The 26,339-nt window shown below is 42.8% G+C and overlaps 1 protein-coding gene across 1 annotated transcript; it reads left to right on the top strand.

Moving 5' to 3' along the window:
• Nucleotides 1–1,887: 1,887 nt before the first annotated feature.
• Nucleotides 1,888–26,147, top strand: lingo1b (leucine rich repeat and Ig domain containing 1b). The gene is made up of 2 exons (XM_022198279.2): nt 1,888–2,238; nt 22,646–26,147. The coding sequence occupies exons 1-2, from the start codon at nt 2,227–2,229 to the stop codon at nt 24,503–24,505; spliced, it is 1,872 nt and encodes a 623-aa protein (XP_022053971.1). The 5' UTR covers nt 1,888–2,226; the 3' UTR covers nt 24,506–26,147.
• Nucleotides 26,148–26,339: the final 192 nt, after the last annotated feature.

Genomic DNA, 26,339 nt, shown 5'->3' with positions numbered 1-26,339 from the left:
TCATGCAGACTTCTCCGGCGCTACCTTTCATCTGGTTTTATTTCTAACACGGGGCATAACTCATTTCTTTTAGATTAGCTTCTAGTTGGCAAAATGAGCCATAAATTTCTTTTATGTTGTATTGGTGCGGAGTGCGACGCCTTTTCCAACTGTCTAAATAATTCTCTCCCCTCTGTGTGCTTTATTGTATTGCAGAGATGTGCCACCGCCGGCTGTCTTCTGCTCTGTGTTCTGCTGTTTGTCTCACAGATTTAGAGCAACAGTGGGGGGGGTATTCAAACAGTTAGTGTATGTGGAAACTTCTCAAAGACAGAAGAGAATCAAAGACATTACAATTAAATTAACAACAAAATGTGGAATCAAATGCAGAAAGCAAAATACAGATGTCTTTTATTCATCGATTAACGTGATGTCTTCAGCTTTGTGCACTGCTGTCTGTCTCATAGATTTAGTGCAACATAGGGTGGATTTTTGTGTATTAGGTATACGTGGAAACTTCTCAAGGAAAGGATAGGATTAAAGAAATTACAAAAAATGACAACATATATGGAGAAAACAAAAATAGATTTAGTCCAACACTGGGTGGACTTTTGTGTAGTAGGTACACAAAGAAATTTCTCAAAGAAAAGATAAAATTAAAGCAATTAGAATCAAAGTCACAATGAAATGTAGAAAGCAGAAAGCAAAATATAGATGCCATTTTCTTATTAATTAACCTGGATTGTGCACTGTTGTGTGCCTAGTAGATTTAGTACAACAGTAAGGTTTTTTTTTCGTGCAGTAGGTATACGTGGAAACTTCTCAAAGTAAGGATAACATTGAAGAAGTTGAATGTGAAATGAAATGCGGAAAACTACATATAGATGTCTTCTTCTAATTAATTAGTCTTCAGCTCTGCGTGCTGCTGTTTGTCTCATAGATTTAGCAGAGCATTCGGGCGGATTTTGGTGGAGTAGGTATACATGGAAGGTTCTCAAACACAGGAGAAAATGAGAGAAATGAGAATAAAAATGAAATGTGGAATCAAATGCAGAAAACTAAACATTTTTGTAATTCATTAACGTGATGTTTTCAGCTTTGTGCATTGATGTTTGTCTCATAGTTTTAGTAGAACACTAGGATGGACTTTGGTGCAGCAGGTATACGTGGAAACTTCTCAAAGAAAGGATGAAGCCAGTGCATTTAGAATCCAAACCCCAACGAAAACAAAACAGAGATGTCTGAGCGCTTGTCTCATTCGGTGACCGGGAGCCCCTCATGTCCACCACCACTCCACTAAATCCTCAGCCCTCTAATCTCCCGTAAACACTCCCCGTCTGTGAAGCCTCCTTGGCACCGCCGGCATGTGTGTGTCGGCCCCTTATACCCATTAGCGCCGTTAAGCCAGTGCCTCTCGCCCCCAATCCCCACTCCTCGCAGCACAGGTGAGTTCGGGTGATGATTGCCTCACTTTGCACTGTGGGTGGCGATAATCCTCAACTCTGGCAAGAAATCTCCAAAACAGAGGAAGCGCTTATCCGTCCCTATCCGCCGCCGTCGTTAAGCGGCGGAAGGTTTGCATACTGCAGGAAGCTGGATTTCATTTGCTCCCTCTAGGTTCTGCTCCTCCTATTTAAAACTTGCTCATTTCCATCCCTCTTCTTTCATTATTTATTTAATATCCCCCCCACCCCAATATTCCCATCCCTTCTCCTCCTCTAACCTCCTTTACCGCCACCCGGCTAAGCACATCATCCCAGGCATTCCACAGAAAAAAGCCCCCACAGTGGAAATATCAAACGGGGATGCTTCCAGTGCAATCAGGGAACATTTCTCTCCATTTCTTTTCAACTCCCCTCGCCGCCCGCCTGTGCTCCGAGCCTCTCTTCCTCCCAGTGCACTGCAGCTCCTCCTTCCACCTCCCTCATCAGCCGCCCCTCCTTCCCTGCCTCTTCCTCTCGCCTCCTCTCTGCTAGGTGCAGCATGTATGTGAGCGTGTGCGAGCCAGCAGAGCCGCCCGTGTGTTTACATGTCAGCCTATCAGTGCTGCCGGATTTAGCGCATCTGGAGAGGACGGAGGCATCTCTCAAATGCCCCTCCGACAAGGGATTCTCATCTCTGCACGCAGAATCCCCGTTTCCCGTTTGAATCCAGCCCGTCTCCAATCCCGCATCCCCGTCTCCATGCTTTCGGAGGCATTTTGAATTTCCTTGGCAACATGGAGCTGCCTGAATTAGAATTCTCTGCATGACAGTCCTGGTAAGTACTCTGTCTCTATGGTGGGCTTTGAGCACTGAGTCATTGGATCAGATTTATTATGGTGCAGTGGTGGGGCCAGGGGATCGCCGGGGACCAAATTAATGTCAGGAATAAAACTGTGCATCGCAGGCAAATGGAAGGGATGTGAAGAAGGGGCAATTATTCACTGTGGAGAGCAGCTCCAGATCTTATTTGTGCTTTGTCATCCAGAAGGGTTTCATTTCTGCTCTTCTGCTATGCAGTCTGTGTTTGCACTGAGGGGATCACACACATATGATGAGAGCATGTAACATCTGAACGTACACTACGTGTACTTTGGATGTTTTTACGTGGTTTTTTAAACCGATCCGTGTCTTCTGTGGAGGTTTTTTCATGTGTCTGCGTGCTTCCCTTGCAAAAAAAACAAACAAAAATAAACAACAAAAAAACCACCTATGTCCTGGCTTTTTCTATCACAGCTGAAGGTGTGAAGCTCAGCACGAGTGTGTGTTTTGTGTTTTGCCAGGGCGGTTTGCTGCTGCCTCCTAATCTGCTCATTAACATTCATGTTCTTTCAAACGCCAGTAAAACTCGTCCACACTTCCAGTGGAGCCTTGTGTGGTTGCTCATTTCCAGTGGCAGTCAGGGACCCGATGCAGGTGTCTGATTTGCCACAGGTTAGACGGATAGATGGACGGATGGAGGGATGGGGGTAGTGTTGATGGAGAGGGTGGCTGTGGGGGATGGGGGGCGGGCGACTTTAGTTTGATTATTTATGCAGGCCAAATGAACAATGTCTCATAGTTTAATTCCCGCTGCCCGTCGTATTTGCATCTTCATAATCATGGCTGCGACGCTCCAGCAGGCAGACGGCTACGAGGGGACTCTTCCTCTCTGCTTTCTGAACAGTGCAGTAACAACCTCTGCAAGCTTCAGACCCCCGACAGGCTCCGAGTGAAGGGTCCGCTCATCACGTCCAGGTTTTACAAAGCTGTTAATTGGGCCCCTGTAATCAGGTTATGATGGCTGATTGGAATCTCTCTCTCCCCCTCTCTCTCGTGTTTTTTTTTTAATGTTTTTGGAGGGGTAGTTATTTATGCATGTCACTGTGTGTGCACGTCTGCAGCTCCAAACTAGTCAACACAGATCCAGTGAAGTGAAATGAGCCAGGCATGTTCATGAGGGGAATTTCTGATTGCACCATCTGAGTCATTTCACCGTCTCCAAGAAATCTGAATTGCAATCATTTCTGCAATCGACATGACATATTGTAAATATTAGTTTGTGAGGTTTGGATGTCTGTATGGATTCCAGCATGTGTGAAGGCTGGGAATGGCACAACCTGTACTGACTGCTTAGCGGCACTGCTGCTGCTGTTTTATAACCCGTTTAATTAGCCTGTGTTCACAAGGAATTAGCACTGATTTGATTATACAAGATGCGAATGTTAAATGTGTATTCATTAAGACTATTTAATACATTTTTTTAAACAAATCTCAATCACTGATGCTTTTGTCAAATTATCGCTGGACGAAGACGCGGCAACTTGTTAGCAACCCTGATCTATTTGCACCTTCACAGGGCTACACAGTGCAAGCGTTTTACTGAAAATAGATGTGTGTGAAATGTAACATATCTAGGATGCAAATATGAAGTATTACACAACTCAGCTCAAGAGGCCTCTCTTTGTTTGCTTTGAAACGATGACACTGTTTTCATGTTTTATTCAGTGACCTGTAGCATCTGTGCAACCACAAGCTGCAGCTTCCTGACCGGAAAGCTTCTTCCACCGCCAAAAAATTCTCGTGTTTGGTACATTTTTCTCGACTAAACCTGCTGTGCTTACATTATCTGACGTTACAGCTTCTTGAGAATAAGAGACTTATGAATTAAACTCTTTACAATCATCAGAAAATGCAAGTAAACAGCTGAGACAACACTTAGCTAACGCTGCTAATGCAACACGTGTGGTGTTGACGTCATTTTTAGCCTGATAACTTTCACGTCAAGTTCCAGGACGAGTGGTGGTGATTCATCTCAAGCTCATTAAAGAAACTGTATGATGTTACCCAACCATTTAGCATCTCTTCTCCAGCTAAACAGAGACAACAAACACAGTGTTAAGAAGAGAAGCGCAGTACTACGCCAAGGCTGCTCAATCGTTCTATCATCGGATGAAATCTTTAATTAAAAATGACCTTACGCTGAGCACAGGCGTGTGTTAAGCATGTGTTTGTTACCTATGGATATTGAATTGCGCAACCTAAATATGTAGCAGGCAACGGGAATTGATGGGACTCAGAAACACCCCCACAATTTAATCAGTTGTTCGTCATATCATTTCCGACGGATGAGTCCCGATAAGTCTGCATTTGTAGTAGGATCACAATCATGTGATCGTCAGCAGGCAGCTGATGTAGTGTTCACTTGTTGTCATGGCTACAGTGACGCCGTGCCGCTATCTGGCAATGACACAGAAATCTTTAACAAATCCGTGGATTCAGACTATAAGCCGCATCACTGCCAGAATCTAATCAGCTGGTCCTTGTGTCATTTCTGACCTTCCCTGAGAATTTCATCCAAATCCGTTGGTCTGTTTTTGAGTAATGATGCGCACAGACGGAATAACAGACGGAAAGACAACCGTATGCCGATCATCACTTGGCTCAGCCGTTCCTTGGTGGAGTAATGAACACATGTTGCTGCCCTCTAGTGGCTGAAGCAATGCTAGCTAAAATAAAGCAGGTCAGAGTTTGTGAGTCCAATACACTTTTGTCAAATTTAGCTAACATCTTTTCCCGGTTCAGTTAGCCACCCTTTGGGGGGTAAAAGAGGCAGTCAGAGCAACAAATGCTCAACAAATCTGGAAAATGCTAGCTGTCTACATGTGAACAATCTTTCTGGAGAATTGCAAACTGCACCTTTAACTGGACCAACTAAGAAGAATCCTTTAATTGTATCACAACAGCATATAAACACTGAATAACGCCTGTAACCATGGTAACAATATGCAAAAATGTAAGATGTAAAACAAAAAATTAGGCTAATACGCCACTGACAAACTCTAGGCAAACATGTCTCAAGATTTTGTGCTTTAAAAGTGAAATTATCATCAAAAGCTGAAAACTAAACTCAACATCTGGTGCCAAAATTAACTCTGCTGAGTAGACTGTTTTTGACATTTAGAGCTAAGAATAACTACTTTATTATAGAGGAGCATAAAGTTTAAACAGATTAAAGGATAAATAATCACATAAATATGTAGAAAGTAAAGCAACTTTGCTGTCTAAAGTTGTTTATCTGCTTCCTAATATTTGAACTTACACACAAAATGAAGCATCTAGTCGTGCTTCAGCAGCCACAAAGCAACAATAACCTTCAATTTAAGTCATATTTATAAAAATATAAATGTAATATTCCTTAATTTTGACTCTGTTTTAGTAGTATTTGGCTCTTTAGCTGCTAAATTCTTCTTTACGGTTGCCCACCTTTATCCATCTGTCCTGTGCTGCTGGGTGTGGGCTGGCGATAATTTATTGCACAATTCGTTCGATGGAATCTAAATTTTGTTTCATGCAATGAGAAAAATGAAATCTATATATGTAACATAAGCTGTCGCTGTTGATTGGAGGCGCCTGCATGTGTCAGCTTTGCTTGCCAAAACGCACTTGAAGAAAGACAGCGGGAGCTGACGACGACGAAACAGGACCAAAGAGAGGCGCCCGTCGCTGCATTGATATAGAAATTGTTGTGTTTTTTAACAGAATCTGATGTCTGCAAACAAAGTGGCAGCGTGACGAATCAGTGGAGCACAGTGGGACGGGAGCTAAGCGTCCAAAATCACAGCTAAAACACAGCCACCGTTGGCAGGTGCGACAGTAGAGGACACTGGTGGAAGGAAGTCTTGGCGTTGTACCTCCAGAAAGACACGGCGCTTCTTTACACAGCTGAAATCCTGCTGGAAACAACAGCATAAACCTCCCAGCTGGAGGTGTTTTGTGGAGGTAACACTGCCCTGCCAGCTGCCATTTTACTGGAGCTTTGCTTTTGTTGGCCTTGCACGCAGAGCCCACGGTGGGAGAGCTGAAATAAAGAAAACCGGCTTTGAATCATGTTTTGTCTTCAATTTTTGTACGCTTTCTGGCCGGGTCAGCACCCCTCCGCCGAGCCAGTGGCTTCATCAGAGCTTTTTGCTGAGAAGCAGCTGCCTGTTGCAGCTTTAAACCAGACTGATGAGGAGCTGTGAAACTCGACAACACGAAGGCTGCGAAACCAACACTGAAAGAATAACTAATAACATACTAAAAGACCATTAACGACGTGGAGGAGATCTGCAGCCGGGGGAAGATTCTCTGGGAGTTAATTAATATGAAGCAATCAGAAGAAATACACGATACATAAGAATATTGACGCTTTACATGCAGGAGCATAAGGTGGCATCCATTTTGCAGATCATTTCCAGAAATTATATGTCCTGAGAAGACGATGTATTGATCAGTGAGAATCCATTAAGAGTCACGACTCAACTATGACTCGTTTAGGATGAGACTCAGCTGATTATTTTCAGCATACACGCACTTGTTTGTTAAAAAAAATGACAGCTGTATATCAGAGTAAAATTCCAGACATGAATTGAGATGCTTTTAGTCTGAAAAGCCACGGCAAATCAGGACATTTGTACCTGTAAGCCTCTAAAGCTCGCTCGGGTCCATAGCAGCACAACTTCTCGCGAAAAAATCTGATACGTTGAACCTTTCTGTGAGAGTTTATTTGATGTGTGCGAGGTCATGGATTCTGTAGGATTCAAGCTCCAAGTGTGCTCGCGTCTTTGATAGATACAGCGCTCTTGAAATGAGAAATATCACCAACCAGAGTGGAGTGAAAACTTAACCGTGAGATCTCAGAGGGGAAAAAAAAGAAAGAAAAAGGAACGCCGCGTCCTGGATGTGCTTCCCTATTAATCATTTTCACATTTATTTTGTAGTGCCACAAGTAATTGCCAGCCGGATTACTTTCCCAGGCAATGTTTCACTGAGCGAATGAGGCGTGACCTTTATCTGGAGTCACGGGGAGGTTGTCGGGGCGGATGGCCGGGCGTACAAAGTGTCGCACGTCGACTCCACAGACCAGGGTTTGCATCCACAGCTCGGTTTTTGATTGAATTTAGGCAACAAAGAGAAGATTGTAGCATCAGTGAAGACATTTCTGACTTTATGTGGCATAACAAACCGAATAAATTGATCTTTTTTGTAATAAAAAGTCCCAATGAGCAGATACTGTATTATGAGCTTGTATATTTCAGTGGGAAAATAAATAAATATGGCGTCAGTGAGCCCAGTATCAACATTTTTGCAGCTTGCTAAATACCTGCAAACATTTTCCTCATTATGTCAATACAAATTCATTATCTGGTCTGCATTATTTCTCATTCGCAGCTTCACATTAGCGGTGTAAATACACAATTTCTGGCTAAATAAAAGGTTAGAGAGCGAGTTCAGGAAGATTGGTGACTTTAAAGAGCCAATTTACAGCACTATACGTTATTATACCTGAGCGAATGCCATCCCAAACAAAGCATAAAGGAGCCAGACACAATCAAAGCACGCTTCTTTTTTATTTTACAGCGCTTTGTTCCACGCTGTCACATGCTTAATATATTCTGTGATGTACTAGTCTACATAATACTGAAAAATACCCAATTTTCCTCCCGGTAAGATCAAATGGGGATCATGAAAGCCGAAGTAATGTTTTTTTTAAAGCAGGATTTAAGTTTCTTTCCATTTCAAATGAAGCAAGGCTGACGAATCGTCCGTCGGAGGAAAGAACAACCGGCAATATTTGCGGGGAAATTCAAGCCACATGTGGCCTCGTATTGTGATAATGGCTCGATTTGTTCCGGAGTTCGCTGCCGTGTGAGAGTGAGAACGACACTGACTGAATAATGCCACTTTCATTTGAAGCCTCTGTATGGCCACCGCTTTTTTATATTGGCGTCTAATAATAGCCCATTTTATTTACAGCTAAAATCAGGGCACTCCTGCACACAACAGTTCGTTTGTGATGGCCCAGAAAGGAGACAACTAGCTGGAGAATATTCAGGGTGTTTGTATTCATGCGTCCTCTGAAACCGGATCTGTCTTGAATGGAAATGCCGCTGCATGATGGGTAACATCATCTACTTTGAAGAGGAAACGGCTGCCAGATGCGGTGTTTGCTCGGCGTCTGCTGGATGGAGAGGTGACAAACGGAGGAAGATCCGTCACAGGATACTCAAATTTGCGTTCTACAAATGTATTCCGAAGGTCACAGCCCTGCTGCTCTGCTGCAGCCTTCCTCATTTAAATTTAATAATAACAGCTTCATGCAAAACATGAGGCAGTCGGGGGGCTAGTGGGACGGAGGGCCGAGGCTGCCTCATCGCCATGCACCTGGGGAGGTTCCCAGCTCCGGCACCAAATAACAGAAAACGGATCTGATCACGGCGCAAAACTCGCAGAGAGCATCTTTCCTCATTCATCCGTCCCTCCCCTTCTTTTGTGAACCCGCTGGTCTGCTTTCTGCACTGTAAAGAAAGGACACAGTGAGTTATTGCTCTGTATCCTCAAAGCTCGGAGGACCAGGCGAGTAAGCAATTAAGCCTATGGAATCTTTACGCCCCATTTTCAACATGAAGGCAGAAGCTTCCTTTCAAAGAAACAGAGGTCAGGAACTCTGAGGAGGGAATCCGAACGCGCTACTCGAAACCTGAATAGCTTAAGTTTCATTGTATGAGCAGCTAAAAAATGCCACGGCATTCCACCTTCATGTTTGCACTGTAACCACTGGTGATTTCCCAAGTGAGAAAATCTCTCATTGTTCCTTCTATGACGGCTGTAAGAGGCTTGTCCAAGGTGGAATTGCCTTTAGCATGGCATTTAGCCCTTTCTTTTCAATTTCAGCCCAAAACATCTCATATTCCCCGATGGCGAGTCGGGGATAAAGGTTTGTGTAATTTCCAGCTTATCCTACTTGACTTTCAGGATGAATGGGTGTTAATGAAGAAAGGACCTCTTTTGTAGTCGTACTCTTAGACAATCAGCGGGCCAAGACGCCGATCTGCATGGTAATACTGTAGGAAAGGTTAGGCATGCTGCAGGGTTCAGCTGCTTTAACGCCAGTCTGACTGATAGTGTCGATTCTGACTCCAACAGGATGTAAATATCTCAGCGAGATGTCTTTAATTAGACGTCAGTGGAATACAATTATCGGTCTGCTGGGCCAAAGGGGAATGAACAATTAGAATGGTCTAAAAGACAGATTGCCCATCTGCTAACTAAATAAATACAAAAAGCATTAGAAGAAATGTCTTTGGGTTGCAAATTCATTCTCCATTAGGTAATATTTTCCACATCTGCAAGAAGAAAAAAATAGAGAGCAAATCTGCAGCTCTGTGCCGCTTCCAGTCTCTTCCGGTTAATTGTTTCGGTTCAGCAGCCTGTCTGCTTGGCTCCCTCGGGCTCCCACCGACCCCCTATATGAAGCCGTGGGCAGCAGCTCCCAGCTCAAAAGACTCTGAAGTTCCCACACACTGTTTGTACGCTACCTGACCAGTGTGAAGCAGCAGAGCGGGAGCTGGAGAATCTAGCGCCTGGTGGAGACTGTCGGACGTATGGCGACCCAAAGAGAGCCGCGACATAAAAGGCCACACCGGCTCTAAAATGAAAGCAATTACTGGACCATTTCTCACACGACCAGGAAAAGAGTCCAGAGGAATGTAAGTGTCAAATCCAAATGCATAGTGAATGAGTCAGTAAGCGCGGCTCGGCCTTAGGCCATGCTCTATTGGCTCACATTACTCACAGGAACACCGCGGTACTTGAAGGCTCTTGAGCTATGGTTTTACTCAGGCCTCAGTTCGAGTTTCTGGATCTGTCGGCTGTTTAATGCGGGCTTACTTTTAACACAAACCTAGAAGTGTTTTCAAGAGTCAAAACTGTGTTTGCAGTGTTGGTTCATTGCAATAACATTGACTGTAGACCTTCAATATAAGCAAATTAATCCAACTTTGAGGTTTCAGATAAAAAATACCCAAATCTCGCACGTTTTAAAGGCGTAGATTAACGTTTTTAACCATTTGATAGAGAAGAAAAGCACTCAGAGAGCGCAATACTCCACCAAGGCTGTTCATTCCCCCATACGGCGTTGCCAGAAATGCAGCATTTGTTTATTAGTTATTGATGATAAGAAATCACAGCAACAGAGAATGTGTCCATTTAACTAAAGTGACTCAAATGCAATGGAAAATAGGCATCTCCTGACCAACAGTGTACATCAAAGGGTTAATACAGATGTACCCACAAACAACATGACCTTGCGCTGAGCACAGGCGTGTGTTATGCATGTTTACGTTATGTACGGATACCGAATCACGTGACCTAAATATGTAGCGGGCGGTGGGAACGGGTGAAACTCGGGAACACCCTCACAATTTAATCAATTGTTCCTTGTATCATTTCCGATGCAGAAGTCCCAATAAGCAGCAGTGGATTTGTAGTAGATCATGTGATCATGTGATCGTCAGCAGGCAGCTGATGTCGTGTTCACTTGTTGTCATGGTTACATGCCGCTATCTTGCAGTGATATATACATCTTTAACAAATCTGTGGATCCAGACTATAAGCTGCATCACTGCCAAAATCTAATCAATTAGTTCTTGTGTCATTTCTGACCTTGGCTGAAAATTTCATCCAAATCAGTTAATCTGTTTTTGAGTAATGTTGCTAACAGACAGACAGACAGACAGACAGACAAACCAATGCCGACTGTCACATAATGATGAACCTACATTCTGCATTTGCTCCTTAAATGACGGTTGCACATTGAAATCTGGACATCTGAGCCAATCTAACGCATGTAGTTTACCATCAACACGTCCACAAAATGGAAAACAGAAAACTGCCAGACAAATTCACAACAATCTAACTCAAAAATAGAGCTTTATACATCAAGAAACAAATAAAAAAGTTGAAATTAGCTGTTTTGGGGCTATATAGCTTTTGACGGCACTAATATTGATTCTATTTTAGCGGTAAACAACGTAGTTAGAGCCTAAAACCACAGTTATCCGTCATTTTTATGTGGCTCTGTTTTAACCTGCTAGATTCAATTCAACTTAGTTTTATTTATAGCTACAGTGCAGATTCCCAACATATGTCATGTCATTTTGCTTGGCATGGTAATCTCCATGGTAATGTCACCACTTCACCAGGTCTTCTCCTGACCGTCAGATTCCCAGCTGTGGGAGCTATATTTAACTAAGTCCACTGAACAAAGCCATGTAGTTGCAGCAGGACAACTAAACCTTCAGCATTGCTTCGCCACAGGAACCGACCTGTCTTCAGTTAGTGGGGCAGAAAGTGCATGAATGTGTTATGTTTGGTCCTGATTAGCTGCTCAGTCCGTTCTGCTCTGCTGATAGAAGACAGTTGAGTCTATTATTAGTCTATTGGCATTTATCACAGAGAATATTCAATTTCACTTTGATTCGGCCAAGAACCAGAGTGATTTCAATGTATTCGTCATTACGTGTCGGAGCTAAATGCAAGTCTCGAGTTTCGTGTTTAATTGAATGGAGTTGACATTTCAGAGCTCTAATGCGCAGCTGTCGTGTTGGAAATAAACGTGGAAAAATAAAAACATTAACTTGCATCATCTGTGGTAACAGCGCTTCTTATCGTAATTAATTTTCATAGTCTTTATAGCTTTCCATTACACCAATCTGTTCCTCTTGACTGGAGTCGACAGCATGCAGTCGGTTCATTATGGGAGGAAGATGATGCAACAAACTCGAGAGTCTGAAGATAAAAAACAAACGAACAAAGAAAGTTGACAACCACGTCATCAGCTTCAAATGCAGGTTTTAGGTTTTCTTGAGCCAGCTAACTCCAACTCGGGTAACTTGAATTTCCCCAAGGGGATGAGTAAAGTATGCATCTACACTGCTGCTGAATGGTTTGGGGTCACCCAGGCAGTTTCATGTTTTCCATGAAAACTCACACTTTTATCCATGTGCTAACATAACTGCACAAGGGTTTCTGATCATCAGTTAGCCTTTCAACACCATTAGCTAACACAATGTAGCATTAGAACACAGGAGTGATGGTTGCTGGAAATGAAGAGTTCATTTGCAAAAACAGATAACTCCGTTTTGATACATTTTCAGAAAACTTTTTTTAATTGTTTACTTGAGATAATATCAATCAAACTGACGTTGAGTGGATTTGACTCAGTAGAAAAATACATGACAAAATAGAGAAAAAATGAATTATTAGTGTCATTATTATTATTATTATTATTATCTCAAATAAACAATAAAAAAATGAGTTTTTTATGAAATGGAATGACCTGTTTTTGCAAATGAACTCTTCAAATGTTCCTCTGTACCCCTATGGAGATATTCCACTAAAAACCAGCCATTTTTACCACATTTACCTCATTAACAATGTCTAGACTGCATTTAAGATGAATTTAAAGTTATCTGCTTTTCTTTCATAAATAAGGGCATTTATAAGTAAACCCAAATTTTTCAACGGTAGTCTATTTGGATCATTCCGGAATTGGAGGACATTTGGGCTTCAAAATTTTGGAAAAATATTCCTTCTCTTTTACAGTTTTCTGCTCCATATTGATCAATAATAGGCAATAAACCATCAAAGGCTTGATTGGCTCAGATTACACATCAGTGGTAGCATTTTTATTCCATGTTTTCTGTGTTGTTTGCTAACCCTACTCTAATCACAGTAACAGGGATGCTAATCCATGCTAATGCTAGCTTGTTCTCAGGAATTGAAGCTAGATATTTAGCTAGCTGTTACTGCTGACCAAGAGGACAAACTGACTGATGGAAAACAGGAAAGAAAAAAGAATTAGTGTGATCCTGATAATATGAGGTAGAGTGAGACATCCAATCAAGGCTGACAATGTTCTGAAAAAAGCTAAAAAGGTTATGCTAACAGTGCAGCGTGCTCGTTGTGGGACACACGTTGCATGCATAGTTGTTATTTAAAATATTATATTGATTAAAAACAATGTTCCCACAACTACAAGAGACATCAGTGAAAAAAACAATTCCAAAAAAAGACAGATTTCAATATAATTTCAACTGTTTTATCTGAAATTCAATTAGGAGGGTGGAACAAGAGAAAAATGGCATTTTAGGGGGAACTCTGGGCTTATTTGGTATTTTTAAAAATACATTTTTTAGATTTGGTCTCAGGACAATTACATTTACACAACAACTGCGTGTTTTGATATTTTCTAGATGGATTATTTGAAATTTGATGGGTGCGTCGTAAAATCTCCTCCAATTCTGGAATGACTCATCTAAGTAGTCATATTTTAATTCTAATGTTGTAATGTTCCCCTGTTCCGTAAACCTAAATTAAACATAATGGGAGAGTTACGAGTTCCATTTGTTGTTCAGTGGGTGTTTGGGAACAGCCCGCTTTCAGTCTTTACGTCTTGGATTGCAGCATCTTGGGCGATGCTTCATGGTCATGTTTTAAAGGACAAATCCAGCACCGTTGGCGTCATAAGCATTCAGATCGACACCAACCTTCAGGTTAAGAGAAATCAGTGAGAGCATATGCGTGCAGTAAACAAGCTTTTATTCGAGCGTGGCTGACACCCACATGCTTCAGCGGGAGTCTTCTTCAGGGCGTGACATGTAGGTGTCGGCTCAGAACTCCGACTGCTTTGAATTTCCCTTTTGTTACGTTTTTTCTGCCGCTAACCTACAACTAAAAACAGCAACGCCTAATTGCACAGAAATCAGCCTCAATCACCACAACGTTGACTGACAATATGGAAAATAGTGACTAAGCTGTGTCTGGAAATGTTAAATGTAAATGTTGAAAGGATTTGATGGATGTTTTGCACCAAAAAAAAAAAAAGTTCATTGGATTGTTTCAGAAGCCCTATCGGAGATGATTAGATTAGTTTCGAACACGCCGACCACTTACGTGACGACAGGAGCCTTCTGATCTGGAGGCAGATTATTTCCAGACCAGCGGCTCAGAGGATGAACATGTTAAGGACGATGCAGTTCCGACTGACTTGCTATTGGCCGGCGCCCTTAGGGGGCCTTTGAACACAGCGCTGGTCCTGTGGAGGTGTGCACGCCGTCAGCAGTCTCAACATGAGAGGGCATACGACTGCAGTAGTAAAGCACCAACAGTTCCTTTTCAAAAGCACACGTGCATCATCAAGGTGAGCGCTTCAATGGACTGAAGCGCTCAATGCTAAAAGCCGACATCAATTACTGCTTTGTTCTGCTACAAACTGGAGAAAAATGATTGCAAATTGGAAAAAAAACCTGACACTAACGGTTAAATTGCATAAGTATTATGTATAGAAGCTCATAACCTGCTTGACCACCACGAGCCATGATTCCTGATAACTGGATAAATTCAGTGTTGAGATGGACGGAGTCAAATGGAAAAGCCTACTAGACAGGGTTATTTTCTCTTCCATTAACCACGGCTGCTGGTTCAGAACAGGCCGCCATGATCGCTTCATGTCTTTTGCCATCTTCGAGGCCATTCATCTACAGCGCCGCCTGTCAAATCCAAAACTGTTCAGCATAAGTATGAGAGCTTCGGTGTCTATCAGGACTTCAGGCTAGATTTGTTTGCTTTATTGGTTTGCTGCTGAGCCTGAAGTCATTCGTGTATCTATTAAGCTGTGTTTCAAAACCGAAAAAGTCAATTCTGGTACACCTATGATACTGGTATACTGGTCAGTCTAAAACCTGGCCTTATTTTGTGCCAATATAATGTTACCTGCAATATATCATAATCTAATACCTCTCTTAAGCTGCTGTAAACTGCCTCTTAAAGAGCCTCACAAAAATAAATTTGCAGAAATACTGCAGAAGGCTAGATTCAATAAAAACAATGCTCCAAATACAGCTAATGTCCATTCATTCTACTGACATGCATGTCCCCTGTCTTCTGGTGTATTGGTTAAATTATTTTAACCAAACAATGATCCAAATGCTGCTGATGCTGTTATAAAGCTTTGCAACTTTGTAATTATTGGCCTTCTGTTCCCTTATTATTATGCATTATGGGATATGAAGTAGGGATGTAAACTTTAATGACTTTTCTTGACTGTATTGGGTATTGTTTAGATTTATTATTCATTAAATCTACTTGAATGTTTCTCTGCATGGCAATAAACCAAATGAAGCATTCATGTTTGGATATTATTCACAAAAGTGACTAAAAAAGCCATGCATCTGCAATATACGAGCTTTATTCTGAGGTCATTAACTACCACAGGAGTCTCTGTCATGGTGCCCATTGCTAGCTAAACCTCCACAATCCAAAACAAACTTTCTGTAGTCTGACTGCAGTGTTCAACAAAGTAAATGAAATGCAGTCTTTCATCACATTAAACAGCAAAAGCTGCAAACAAATACTACAGCTAATCTACAGTATTTCATATACATGCACACCCCTGTCAATATTTTAACGAAACGACACACCAAATCCTGCTGATACTGTTGTAAAGCTTTGCAGCTCTGCAATTATTGGCCTTCTGATCCCTTATTATGTTGCATCATGGGATATGAGGTGTGGTTGCAAATTATAAAGAGTTTTCTTGACTGATATTGGGTATTGTTATGGTTTAATATTCATTAAATCTACTTATGTAGCTTTCTCCCCATGGAAATAAGCCACACTAAACCATTCATATTTGAATATTGTCCACCAATGCGACTATAGAAATGCTTTCCCAGTAGATTTCAGTGCATCTACAATATGTGAGCACTGTCCGGAGGTCATTAACTACCACAGGAGCCTCTGTCATGGTGCCCGCTGCCAGCTAAACATCCACAATCCACTAAAAATGACAAAATAAACTGTTTATAGTGGGAGTCAGTGCAGTGTTCAACAAATACAATATTTTTACTGTCTTCTGCTGTATTGATTAAATTATTAATGGCAATAAATCAATTAATGACTAACATCCCCAGCGTGAAGTGTTCCGAGTAGTTCCGCGGTAACTTGCTTTTCTTTGGAACCTCAATCGATCCTTTTCTTTTGAACTGGGCTATCAGAGAAACACAGCGTGAGGATCTATTGTGCTTTACCGTAGACATAAAAACTGACACAGGCAATTAAACATGGTCAAACACTTTAATTTTCGCTTCAAAGGAAAGCCTCTGTACATTTTTTAGCTTGCCCTCCCCAATGATCGCTACCATTATCCTGAGTCCTCCTGACAGTATCTGCTTCCAAAAATAAGCCCGGGTGTGGGTATCTTCAATGCGGTAACTTCTGAGGCAAAAAGTCTCCGCCTTTCTGGCCGAGCGCCCGAGAGGCAAGCGGATACTTCTGTCAGAAAGAGAAAGATGGAGGGTGCTCTGACCCCATGCAGGTGTGTCTCCTCTCTGCATCTCAACAGGGGTAGTTCCCATGCACTGAACCATTTTGTCCTTCGCTGAGCATTTGATCCTGGCATGGTGGACCGCCAGCGCCTGGAGTTTCGCTTTAGGTTTTGCAGGGCTTGCTACCTTTAACTCTGACTTCCGTGGAGGATTTGTTTTCATGGGATTTCTCATATCTGGCTGCTCGTTCTTCTGGAGGCTGCTGATTAGCTGGCAAACCTCGCTGCAATACAGTTTTCAAGCCTCTGTGATCACCCAGCCAGGGTTTACTCCAGCATTATTGCAGGTTATTGCACATTTGGAATGTTGTTTCTGTTAGTATGTTAAGCTAGGACATGTCAACCTCTGCACTAGCTAGATATTTGGCTTCCTTTTTTTTAAACATTTCCAAACCAGTCATGTTGATTCTTTCAGAAAATTCACTGATATAATAAAAGACATGGCTGGTGTTGCAGTCTCAAGATATTCTAAAAAGACTTGTCTTCATTATCTCCCACAAACACTTCACTTTCGATGCAGCCCACAATGTTTTCTTGTTTGTTTGCTTCCTGACTTTTAAATGTTTGCTTTAAATTTGTCACTCAAACACAATGGAAGCAATCTCAGCGTTTCCCATTTGCTGATTTATTTGTCACGGCCTGCCACAATATCAGCTTCATCAATTAACCACCACACATTGATTTTCTTTTCTTGTTCTTGGATGATTTAAAACGGGTAAAATCTGGTTTCATCGTGGAGCTGCCCTCTCACAAACACACCGACGATGAACCCGTCTGAACAGCCCCTCCTCTCTGTGCACATCCTGAATCTAAATATGCATGGGACTGCTGCTGGGTTTTCCCTGCAGAGAAGATGGCTGGTTGAATACCTGAATAAAAAATCCAGTGAGTGCACGAATGGTTAGCGTCATGAAAAGCCTAACACAGATCCGTCCTGAACTGATGCATTGAAGTAGGGCTGGGCGGTTGAGTTGACAAGTCTGTGACGATAAAATGTTTATTACCAACAACTATTGACCATTTTTAATAAAGGCCAGGGGAGAAAAAAGGTTTATTTTGAAGACATGGAGGTAATAATTTTCATGACACACATTTACACAACATAAATAGAGATTTATGAATGACTTAACATGCATGTGTATCCTCGGTTCAGGCTGCAGGAGTAAATCACTTAGATGGGAGGTGATGGGGGACACTGAGGAGGGAGAAACATTGGTCCCTGTTGGCTGCAGCCTCCACTAGGGGAGATCTGCTGGTGTGATCAGAGCTCCAGGTGATCACAGACTAGCATGCCTCGGGAGACCTGCAAGCAGCCATGGTTGAAGGGCTCCATTATGAAGCTATATGAGCTCCAGCGCACAAGGAGATTGTTCACAAAAGTGAGCTTTGAGCTGAAATTAGTTCAGTTTTTTCATTGCGGTTTGCGATCAATGGATCTCAGCAGAACTATTTAATATTTTTATGAGCAGTTATTGAACTGATGAAAACAATGTCATTTTATCATCCAAGCCTACAACAACACCCTTCAGAATGCCTTTAGCTACTGAAAAACACATGAACACAAAGATGGCAGCACCATGAGACGGTTTTTAGGTTCACAGATTTGTCCAGTCGTCTTTTTGTTTACTTTTCAACAGCCTTCCCTCTGTGTATTTGTTTATATCCACCTACATCTACTGTTTTTTACTCTTATTTCTGCTTAGATTTGACCCGGTTTTCCTGGGATTTAGTTGTCTTACTCGAGTTTAATCTAAGAAGTTAATCAGATTTGAGGTTCCCAACTAGCACAAACTTTTTGAACCAATAATCTGCAGTCTTATCAACCAGTAATTTGATTTTATTATTTAATGTTGATATTTTATTACTTACTGCTTGTTGTTGTGTCCAGTGGTAGCTATTTATATTTTCGTCACGCCATGTATGATGACAATAAAGTTATTGTATTGTATTCTTTTCTATTCTAATCTACTCTATTCTAATTGTCAAACCATCAATCCATGAATATCAATACATGCCTTGGCTGCAACCCAGAGCTAAGATAGCACATTTTAGGTTGCCAGGTTCATCAACTGCGCTAACTGGTAGCTATTTAGCATCACAAGAAGTTTTTTCATGGTTGCACCTTATTAGCTAAACTCCCACAATGCTCTCTGCTTTGTAAACATGAACTGGCTGGAGTCTCAGTGACCACCTGGTGGGACAACCAGGTACTACAGCTAATCTGGAAGCTAATTTTCCAACATGCATGTTAGTTGGACTGATGAATCATTAACATCCCTGGTTCCTGGGCTAAGCGTTGTTATTATAGCATGCTAACTAACATTTACTGTCTTAACCAACTCAACAAAAAGAGGCACAGAGATGCTGTCGGAGCATTACATGAACTTTTATGCCGTTTTCTGGGGCAGCGAGCATGGCTGAATAACTGATAGTGAAATCTGGACACATCTACAGATGTTACGACAGACTAGAGCAACTTTACAACCTTTACAACCATGCGTTTCACTGTGGCTGCGACCACTTGCTGGTAACTTCTCACATGCAAAGCCCAGAGAGAGCTGCTCACATCCCACATTAACATCCTGCTGGACCTACAACACATTCAGTTGTTTTTTATTTACCACAAAGCACTTGGCAATTAAAATATGCGCAATGCAGCAGCCTATAGATTATTTAATATTTTGAGAAATTTAAACAAGCGTTGTTGTGCCTCCTTCCATCAAACATTCACCCCCGCCTTTCCTTGCCATCAGCTCCCGCCACAAATAGACTCTCATTCTGTAGGAAGCACAGAATCTCCATCTTTGAAGTCCTTCACTTTACTCCTTCTTTTTCGGCTGTAGCTTCCTTTTTGTTTCATCTCCGCGATTCTCTAAACAGCTGCAGGATAATCAAAGTTGTGGGATGTGTTTGCCACTGAACAACAAGCTATGTAGCCTATAAGAGGTGTGCTAATGAGCACACAGTGCACTGGAGAAAACTAAAGCTGTGAAAGGAGTCTAGTGACTACAATGCTGTCATAAACAAAAGTAAAAGCAAGTAATGCTGCTTGAAACGTGGGAGAGAAATTGTGCACTGTATACAGTATGTTTGAATAAAGAAGATGCCTTTCTTTTAATGTGTACTGCAGAATAAACAACAAACTGAGCTTTTACACTTTGCTAAATACTGAAGATTTAATGCCCCCAAGTACAATACAGGGTTAAGACAAGAGGACATATGATATGATATGATGCAAAAATGGATCAATAAGCAGCACCGCTCAGAAGAAAAAACAGTAAAAACAAAATGAAACATTATCAAAGCTGCACTGAAAATTCAAGACAGCAGTCAGAAGTTCTAACCAGCGTGCAAATTATGGGAAAATAATAAATATCGCTAATTGGTTTGCAACAAATACAGCTTGCAGGTTGAATTCGGTTGGTTTTACATTATTTATTTACAGTATTTTGCCTGCCTCCTGTATGCACAAAAGTGCTTAATAATTTTTGTTTTCAAAACGCCCAATTACCCCTGCAATGCAAATAGCCTAAAAGTGTTTCCAACGTCACGCTGCACACTGAAAGTACTTAACAATAGCTAAAAAAAAACAGCTGCAGGGCACCTATGCACTGATGCATGGGAGCTCATTCGTCTGCATGCTGCTTGCAGACATTCGGTGACCCATTAGCGGCGCACACCTTTCCTCTTGGTTCCCCCACGTATGACGCCTCGCAGCGCCACAGGGGAGAGGAGATGCAGCAATTCAAGGCAACAAGAGACTAATGGTGAGCCCAGACATGCTTTTGAGAGAAGACTATGACAGGGTGAGAGGTCTGCAGAGAAAATGCAAGCAGTCAGAAAAGGGCAGAGAGAAAAGGCTTGTCCACTCGTATTATTCCCCTGCACAACGCTGTGGAGAAAGAGGAAGGGAAAGAATCAGGGTGGGGACAGAGAATGCAATAGATCATCGGATAAAATAACCTCAGAACAGCATGCTAAAGCTCAGTCCATCATGTAAAAGCTGCAAAGTGTGTTTTGCAGCCGAGGAACTTGTTTTGTTTTCAGAATTTCAGCTCAAGGTCAAAGCAGAGTGATGATACAGTGAGCAGATATGGACTGGAAGGCCAGATTACACAGATAGTCGGCCTGCTGTTACTACACTCTGAATCATAAATCATGCATGAAACGCTGCTAAAGAGGAAAAAAATAAGACTTTGCATGTGATTGTCTTCGATTAGCGGTGACATCAGCGGGCCTCTTCCTCGTCCCTGCTTTGATAAAATCGTATTCTGTGTTAAACAGATGATCATGTCACCAGCTCTCTGCACTGAATATGTTCCACCACAAGTTCAGCTACACGATGTAAACGCACCGAAGCGTAGTTTGTCCACTTTAGAAAACATTTCACCGCCACGTCCGAGAAGCCGACACTCTGTCCGTTTGTAAATGCATGTAATTAGGATAGGAGTGGGAGGTCACCGGCACTCTCACTCTGTCAGGATGCCTCCAACAATAGCCCCGTACAGGCTGGACTCACTCCCAAAGAATCTGACATGCGCAGCCAGCTGAAATTAGCAGCTCCGGTGGAAGTGAAAATGGAAGCTGCAATTATTGTTCCATCGGAGGAGCTCAGACGGCGATCCGAGCCGCCTCGGCCGCTGTGACTTTAATTCACTGAGAGTGTGCAATTTGTACCGCCGCAATGAAAACAGAATCATTCTAATCTCCACTATCAAGTTGAATTTTTGTGTTGTTTTTTTTGTGCAGAGCTACAACAGCATGGTAGACAGCCAAATAGGTTCTAAAAAGCACTACACTGATCATCTGAAGCGCTCTTACTGGAACGTTTTGTGGTGAACGGCTTATGGAAAGGATCTGCAGTGTCTATTCAGCTCCCACGTATTATGACAACATGATGAATATTTGGACAGAGACTGTATTAACCTCTCATAATGGAGTTTCCCTTTGCAAAATTAAATTTAGATTTTCTATACATCACTGTTTGTTCTTTGCTATTTCACATAATGCAGATAAACTGCACATTTATCGCTCATGCTGCTTCACTTTATAGGTATTTAGATGTTTTTCTTGGCTCAGATAAATAAAGCATCGATCAAGTCCGTGTAAGCAAAATAGTGGTGATGCTCAATAAAAATAAATTGCAAAATCACTTTTCACGAGGCTCTTCTAAGTGTGCGTCCCACAGATACAGCCGTGGCTTCAACTGCATGATTGACGTGAGAAGTAGAGCTTGAAGGTTTTACCAAGTTAAAGTGCCCCTGAGTCAAAATCAAATAAGGGGTTTAAAGTCCTCTGACAATCTCCCTCCCTCCATCTATCAACACTTGGCAGCAATCTGTTTCGTATCACTGCAAGGTCAACAGCTCAGCCGTGGCACGGGATGTGTTAAGTTTGCAAATGTTTGTTTTTTTTGGGTGGGAAGCCACTGAAGGACGCGGCGTGGCATTTTTTGGCTGCTAATTAAAAACCGGTCCGTACGAGCGGAGAGGACGTGTCGCTGATATTTGGCGGTAATCGTTTTTCAGCAACACTCAGGAGTCAGAAGCACAGCGGGGTGGTTACACTGCGCGACCAAGCCCTTTTATTGATTGGCTGATTCCATTACTTGTGAGGAAAGCCACCATAATGAAATTTTATGCAAGGAGAGAGAGGGAGGAGGCAGCTTAAATCTTTGTAGAAAAAAAAAAACATGAGTAGAATTGTGATTCCTCAAGACTCTGCAAAGCATTTTTCCAAAGGTTTCGTGACGCAGAAGTGTGTTCGGCTCATATTGTGGGTTACTTTGAGAAAGGAGCCAAAATGTGCCGATAATTTGAGAAAACTCTTTGGTATCAGATGCTGCTATCGAGCTGTTAACACTTATTTCATCTTTACAGGAAGGCATGTCAATGATCTTGTTATTTTTATGCTTGGGAAGCAGCCGTATCTGTCAGAGCTTTTGCTTCCTGAAATCCATTAAAAACTAAAAGCTGGTTCTCTTTCCGTGTGTCCACAGGTAAGCAGTAGGATGGTGTCCGGGGAGGCAGGGGGGCACAGCTACTTGGTGGCGTGCTGGCAGCCCATCCTGATCCTGATGCTCGGCACCGTCCTCTCCGGATCCACCACCGGTTGCCCCTCCAGATGCGAGTGCAACGGCCAGGAGCGTTCGGTCGTGTGCCACCGACGGAGGCTGGCTGCTCTCCCCGAGGGCATCCCCACCGAGACGAAGCTGCTGGACCTCAGCAAGAACCGTCTGAAGACCCTGGGGCCCGAGGAGTTCATTAACTACCCTCAGCTGGAGGAACTGCAGCTCAATGAAAACACAATTTCCTCCATCGAGCCCGGGGCGTTCGGCAACCTCATGAACCTCCGGACTCTTGGTCTGCGCAGCAACCAGCTGAAGCTCATCCAGCTGGGGGTGTTCACGGGCCTCACCAACCTCACCCAGCTGGATATTAGCGAGAATAAAATAGTCATCCTGCTCGACTACATGTTCCAGGAGCTGTACAATCTGAGGGCTTTGGAGGTTGGCGACAACGACCTGGTGTTCATCTCGCCCAGGTCATTTCATGGCCTCAGCAACCTCGAGAGCCTCAACATTGAGGGATGCAATCTGGCCGCCGTGCCCACTGACGCCCTTAGCCATCTGCACAACCTGTTGTCACTCCGATTACGCTATCTGAACGTCACTGTCATAAGGGATTACTCCTTTAAGAGACTGTATCGGCTCCGAGTGCTGGAGATTTCTCATATGCCTGCCCTGGATACGATGACCCCGAAATGCTTGTTTGGACTCAACCTCACGTCTTTGTCCGTCACAAACTGTAATCTCACCGTCATCCCCTACCAAGCCATCAGCCACCTAAGACATCTTCGGTTCCTCAATCTGTCTTTCAATCCGATTCACACCGTAGAAGGGAACCGACTGTCCAATCTCCAGAAGCTCCAGGCTTTTCATTTGACTGGCGGGAAGCTGGCCGCCATCGAGCCCTACTCTTTCCGTGGACTCAACCACCTCCGAGTGCTCAACGTATCCAGCAACAGCTTGAGCACCCTGGAGGAGTCCGTCTTCCACTCGGTGGGGAACCTGGAGACCCTGGCGTTGTATGACAACCCCCTGGCCTGCGACTGCCGCCTGCTGTGGGTGTTTCGTCGGCGGTGGAGGCTCAACTTCAACCGGCAGCAGCCCATGTGCGCTTCACCCGAGGTCGTACAAGGAAAAGAGTTCAAGGATTTCCCCGACATCCTCCCTCCGGACTCCTTCACCTGCCAGAAATCGAAAATCGTGGATTACAAGGTACAGGAAAGCCACGTGGACGAGGGAACTACGATTCACTTCGCTTGCCAGGCTGAAGGCAATCCGATCCCGGTGATCATGTGGCTTTCCCCCAAGAAGGATTACATCACTACCAAAACTATGGGCTCGAGACTGTCTGTGTCTATTGACGGTACCTTGGAGGTGCGTTACGCCCAAATCCAGGACAATGGCACCTACTTGTGCATCGCGAGTAACGCAGCAGGAAACGACACCAAAACTGCTCATCTGTTTGTGCATAGCTACTCCCCGAACTGGCCCCACCAGCCAAACAAGACATTCGCCTTCATTTCCAACCAGCCGAGCGACGAAGGTGCTAACGTGACCCGGGCCACGGTTCCGTTCCCGTTCGATGTAAAGACACTCATCATTGCGACCACCATGGGATTTATCTCTTTCCTCGGAGTGGTCCTGTTCTGTCTTGTAATATTATTCCTCTGGAGCAGAGGGAAAGACAACACCAAGTCGAGTATAGAGGTTGAATATGTGCCACGTAAAGAGGAGGCGGAGGAGGCCAGTCCGACCGAGGCACCGGTGCAATTTAACATGAAAATCATGTGAACCTCATAAAAAAATACGAGGTTTTAAGCTTACAAACTGCAGTCGGGATGCATACTGTCCCCGCTTCAAATATGTACTCAGTCTATGAGCGATAGAAATTGCACAGCAGCAAACGCATCTTGACACTATACCCTTCTTCTTTTCTTTTTTTTTTTTTTACTTCAGGGACTGAATCTTTCAAAGCAAATGTTGAATTTCAAATATTCAAATTTCTGTAAATTTGTATTGGCAATAGCCAATCAGTATGTTAACATGCACGCACAACCTGATACACAGTGTGTGTGACCCGATCAAAGCACATGGATTACAGCCGGAGATTAACTTTCAGGTGTAATCTTTGCATCGGCTGAGAATGTTGGATCTCATTCCTGCTTCTTTTTTTGTTTCGTTTTGATGGAGGTACAAAGCACAATAAGACACAACGAGAGCTGAAGTTCTGCCACCAGAAAATCTAAGCCGAAAGCAGGTTTCTTTTGTCCCATAACAAGCAACTGACAAGTACGACACAAGTATTTTTACTTTCAGACAGACAGAGAACACACAGTCGCACTTTGACAGAATAATGACTCAAGAAACAAGTCATGAAATTACAAAGATGGAGAAATCAGAGACTAAATTTGAAGGTCATATTTGGAGTTGTAATGTTCAGAGTGCTGTGAAATTACCACAAAAAGATGCTTTTTCCCCCACCTGAAATTTAAAAACATTAGTAGTGAGTCGGTGGGTTCGAGACAGAAGCGTAAGTGTGCTTCACCACCCGTCGTGTGTCGCTGAGCGGTGGCCTTTCAACTATCTTTCAACATCATTAAACTGTGTTTTGAAGTTCTCTCTGTGCACTCTGCTACCGTTGTCCTCAAGAAATCGCGTCTGAGAAACTTCAAACAGCTGCTCGGATCTCCATTAGTCCTCCGAGACGAGGAATTCTGCCAGCTGGTGTTCAAATGTACCGTGTTGATCAGTCCTAGTACCTGGAATATTACCTGAACCGGTCAAGTGTGCATGTTAACACACTGAGCAAGAAAAACAAAGCCAGAGTGTGTGCTCCTCTCGGCCAACGGAGTAAGTTTGTCATTTAAATGTATTGACATGTTGCGCTATACATATTTTTTCTGTATTTTATTCTTCCTTGTACATTTACGCTATGGCACAATAGTAATGCTTTCGGTGGCTGTGGGTTCTGAACATATTACAGTCTGAAGAGCAGATTGAATATCCAGTGTAATATTTTTTAAACAGAGTGCTTAACTGCTTTCTAGAGTGCATAACTGCACCCCTGAAAATCGCCAGATTAACAATCCATCATCCAAAATGACGCTGTTAATTTGTTTATCTATTTGGCAGCACAGCGAGCGCGAGCACTCCGTCCAAGTCCCGAGGTTATGTACCGTCGCCGTTCGTCTTAAAAGTGGTGACATTGTTAATTTGTTGCCTTAAGTGACCCATTTTCCAGCTTTCAGCTGAGCAATACCCGATATTTATGAGTAAAATGGAGTTTAATGCCTCCTAAGGATTTTATGTTGTCTAATTAATTTCACAGTCAAGGTCTGCTCTGAAGATAATGTGTTCATTAACTCTTAAAATACTTGTTTCAGAAGGGTCGGGCAGATGGAAATTCTATTAAAATAAAGAACATTTTATACTACGGGGTGTTTATTTTATGCTAATCTACTCTGAAAACGAATGTGAATGAATGATCTCCTTTGCTGTGAGTCAAGTAATGTTCACTCGGCTAATTGCTTTACTTAGGAGGCACACGGCGAAGCAGATTCAACCTTTTAATGTTTCCAATAAGGTCATAAAATCACACAGCATCCAGTGTTGTGACCTGGTGGGA

This window comes from Acanthochromis polyacanthus, chromosome 2 (genome assembly GCF_021347895.1).
Source record: "Acanthochromis polyacanthus isolate Apoly-LR-REF ecotype Palm Island chromosome 2, KAUST_Apoly_ChrSc, whole genome shotgun sequence".
Taxonomy (NCBI): domain Eukaryota; kingdom Metazoa; phylum Chordata; class Actinopteri; family Pomacentridae; genus Acanthochromis; species Acanthochromis polyacanthus.
Note: the sequence above shows the minus strand (reverse complement) of the source record. Positions and strands in the feature narration are given on the sequence as shown.